Source organism: Austrofundulus limnaeus, unplaced genomic scaffold, assembly GCF_001266775.1.
Source record: "Austrofundulus limnaeus strain Quisiro unplaced genomic scaffold, Austrofundulus_limnaeus-1.0 Scaffold1, whole genome shotgun sequence".
In the NCBI taxonomy this organism is placed as follows: domain Eukaryota; kingdom Metazoa; phylum Chordata; class Actinopteri; order Cyprinodontiformes; family Rivulidae; genus Austrofundulus; species Austrofundulus limnaeus.
In genome coordinates, this window is record NW_013952403.1 from 10,330,262 (window position 1) to 10,334,640 (window position 4,379).

General features: G+C 39.6%; 1 protein-coding gene across 1 annotated transcript in view; it reads right to left on the minus strand.

The window, feature by feature from the left end:
* Positions 1-3,764, minus strand: part of si:ch211-153b23.7 (TNFAIP3-interacting protein 1) — a gene marked incomplete at its 3' end in the record, with an annotated part of 8,896 nt that extends 5,132 nt beyond the window's left edge. Inside the window, 2 exon segments of the mRNA XM_014009241.1 lie at positions 305-455; positions 3,297-3,764. Of these exon segments, the coding sequence (XP_013864695.1) occupies positions 305-455; positions 3,297-3,454 (309 nt within the window).
* Between the last annotated feature and the right edge of the window lie 615 nt (positions 3,765-4,379).

The window sequence follows — 4,379 nt, forward strand, 5'->3', positions numbered from 1 at the left end:
CACACACACACAACAACAACAACAACAACAACAAAAACATGCTCCCTCTATTCACCGGATCCATCTTAATGCATTATAGTCAAAGTCAGTAAAAAGCATATAATTTAAACCAGGAAGCAAAAGGTTGCATAATTGTGAAAAATGTATCTTAAATCATAACTTTTCACAGCTTTGTAGCCACTCTCACACAACGCCCACATCCCTCCTCTGGTTTTCCAGAGAGAACTAAATGTGACTGCCAACATCAGTAATAGTATGTGGACCTGCAAAGATTCCGCAGCGAGTCGGAGCAACGTTGTTGTACCTCTTTGTTGACTCTGCGGAGCTCGGTGTTCTTGTTGAGCAGCAGCAGTTTCTCCTGATCCGTGGAGGTGACTGTCAAGCTCTCCGTGATCAAAGTGACCTGCTCATCTGTGGAAAGCAATCTGTCCTCCATGGGACTCACATTTTCTGTCCTGCACACACACACACACACACAGGAACACACACACACATGAGGATCCTGTGTGCCATAAATAAAAGTCCTGATGATGAACATTAAGAAGAGGATTTCTATTATTAAGSAAAAGCATGAACGCACAGAGGAAAGTCAGGTTTCGAACACCCACTCACACAAAGTGCACTTACAGTGAATCGAATAGCAGCTATTATGCACACCCACACATATGCACAGTCACATTATGCACTCAAGACACCCTGACACACACATATGAGCACACTGTAATGRATTTTTCCCAATCAAAGTCTGCTTTTACAGTCTGATGTATTTGTGCAGCCACTGTCTGTGGAAACAATGTGGGTGATGATCCCTGGAAAGTGTTTGTTTTTAGAGCACCATTTGGACTAAAGACAACTATTTTGTATGAATTAATTAGTCAAACTAGCTTCCCTTTCARTGGTTGTGTGGTCTGGTTTACCAGCGAAAGCTGTCAGCGAGAGGTAGCAGAGAGGAGTCCTGAGGGAATGRGTTCGTGGAGGAGCACACGGCTCGGTATGAAAGCCCCTCAGGGCATWTTCACACAAACACACAGTTGGACTACAGTAACCCCACAGAGCGCAGTACTATAAAGATTCACAGTCTACAATCACCTCTCACCCCACCCCCCACCCCCTTAGGGGGTAAACTCCTCCACAAATACACACTTTCATCCACTTATGTACACTGCCCGGKTGCATGAAAAACCTGTGTTACACAATTTAGGGGAGCCTCATGTGACAGCAAGATAAACAGTGACATGTGAAGTTACATAAGAAGTTCTTCTTAGTGGGTCACAATGAGAGCTTACAGCCATAGTTTACCTTCTTTTAAAAATATGTAGTTTTAATCACCTGCTCTTGAAGGTGATGTTTTTACCCGTCTGTGTGAGTTTGTCTTTTAGCAAAATATCTGATGAACATATGCTCATATGCTGTCAACAGTAATTTAATAAAGAAAGTTATTTAGCCATAATCTTTAACTGRCAATAGTTAACATCAAAAAATATGCTTCAGAGTATTTTTAACTTTAGACAACTTGAGAACCACTTCTAATATTTCTTTTGAATTTTCTTTCCAGGAACATTTTAATGTGACAGGGGCAGGAGGCTCTTACTGTCCATAAACCAATGTCCTTTTAAAGTAAAGTGAATTAAAATAGCAAAAAAAAGCATTAGCTGATAACAAAACCTAAACATCTGAGAAAATTGTCTTTGTTTAGAAACTGACTAAAAGGTAGAGTTTGTGTCTTGGTAGATTCATTGTAGTTTAAAACGAGTGTGTTGCTAGAAAAACAATAAAAAGCAAATCATAAAAATCAGATTGATTTAAATTCTGAGATTCTCTGTTTCTGTACATCTTTAACATTCATTTGTGGAACATGTTGACACTGACGAACAAATTTCCTTTTCACATTTTACTTTAGTTCTGCTTTAAACGACACCTACGTAGAAAAAAGTTCTTTCCTTTATGCTTGACAAAGAAGGTCAAAGTGCTCCCTAAACACAACGTCACCCACCGTCCCCTCACAGAGTTCTCCTATCTGCACAAGGGGAAATAGRCTTTATTCACAAAACTACAAACCATTGTTTGAATGAATCTTTATTTTCAAAGTTCTGAGTTAATGTGAAACTTCTGCTGTTTGGCTGAKAAATCTCAGAAAAAAGGCATTCCCCTGTTTTTAAAGGGAATTTTCCAACACAGCAAGATGCTTTATAGTAAATACATTGTGGTATGTGTGACACCTTTATGACTTTATCAGACAAGCAAAACTCTTTTTGTTATTTAAAGGGAAAACATGTTTCTAAATATAAACCTGTCATTACTATGCAATTACCATGACAACTGAGCCTCAGTGTAGGCTGTTTGTTGCCAATAATTGGTGAATCATGAACCACCAACGGAGCACTTTGGGAAGTTTTTTGGACGAAGGCAGATGTTCAAATGAAACAAAATAAAAGAGGGTCTAATTTTAGAGGTCAGGATGGAGAGCTAATCTACCCGTGTCCAACACTCTGTCCTGGCAAATCAGCACTCCGTGTCAGTTGTGCTGCTGYGACTGCACCGCCGTGTCTCCATGATTGGATTTTCTGACAGCCAATGAACTCTGAACACGTTTCATAAACTCTTTAACTTAAACAGGACACCAGAATACCACAGATTTTATATATTTTTGTCTTATCAGCAATATGGTTACTCACTGTCTTGGCATATAAGTTTCCTTCTTGCTGGTAGCAAGCCTGACTGTATTACGCTGTGTGTGTCTTTCACTGTGTTACCAGATGATGGCCACAGCTGAGTCCTCTAATAGGCGACAGCACAGAGTCGCTCTGTTGATTTGACACACTTATTTTTGGGCAAACCCATCATTTCTGTACACAGGGTTGGTTAAAGCTTTCACCACGTTCACCCGTGCAAAGAACCATTACTGTCCCTATAAAACACAAGTGTTTATTTCAGGTTGAAGYCCTGACATTGTGTAATAATTTTACTACCTGTTTTTACAATGTAATGGAGTTAATTATGAACTGTAACCTACATCTTTATGACCTCACGGGAAACTCCACAGCCTCTCTGCCTCCTCTCACTGAGATGAGCTTCATGAAACTACCTAAGTGTTCTTTTAAAACATTTTAAATAAAAAGCTGATGATTCTCATAATGAAGCTTGGTTATTCGATGATATGGGTATTGTTGATTTCTCTCAAATCACACGTCAGAAAGGTTGAAAACATAAAAAGGAGCAGAAACGTTTACAATAAAAGACACAATCTTTAAACCCTCAGATTGTTTGGCTGTTGTTGATTAAAGCCCATACTGTACCCAGACCATAATTCTTTGGTTGATGTGTTCTCCTGCTGGCTCGGGGGAAGGCTGCTGTCGCTCTTAGATGAACCGTGTTCCTGTGATCCCGCTGATAAGGACGGTAATGACGAGGAAGACGACAAAGACAGCACATCGCCATTCGTCGCCGACGACATTGTCAACTCTTCTCCGAGCGTTTCACCTGGCCTCTCTCCTCACAAAGCCTTCGCTCGGCATGTGGTGGGCAGTAAATATAAATAGTGTTGTCAGGACTGATACAAAAGCAAAAGAGGAAGTAGACGAGACCGAGAGGCACATGATGCAGAGAAAAGGAAGTGATACGGATGGGCTGTTGCAGCTCAGGAGGGCCTGTCCCAGTGTGGTTACGTTTTTAAGTGGTGTGCAACTGCGCAATGTTTACTCAGTCAGCTTCATATCATTTGGAGAGTGAGGGAAAGTCCAGACAGAGCTCGATGTGCTTACACGTCTACTGCTCGTTTCTGCAGACTGTATTATGTTTTCAAAGTGAGCAAATCAGTAAAATGCTTAATAGGCAAGGAGCTGAKTAAATGTGCATAATTTCTGCATGAGATTACATGGTAAGACATGTAACAGATAATAATAATGCTAATGCATACATTTATTCATGACACATAATTATAGGATGAGGTTGATTGCATTCATCAGTCTGCTCATTACTCCAAATGTGGAAAGTGAACTGCCACAGGTTAGTTATTAAATCACAGGTTCATCCGAGGGACAAACAAACAAATTAAGAGATTTTTTTTTGGTAATTATGCTCCTCTCAGCTTGGCTAAACAGGCTTTTTCTTAATGCTAAGAAAATTAAACTGCTAATCACTCTCCGTCAACAAGTTCAGTGGATTTCAAGATTCATTACGAGGACAGTCTTTAAGAAACTCAACAAACAGCAAATCTATGCAGAAGTTTAGGCAAAAATACTCACAGCTGATGAAGATATTGTTATATTCCTCAAGAATGAACAGAGCTTCAGTCCAGTTCATGTGCTTTTTTATTTTTATTATTTGTTTTTGATTATTAATTTTTTTAAAGTGAAACATTTTTTAAACCTAAAAAGGAC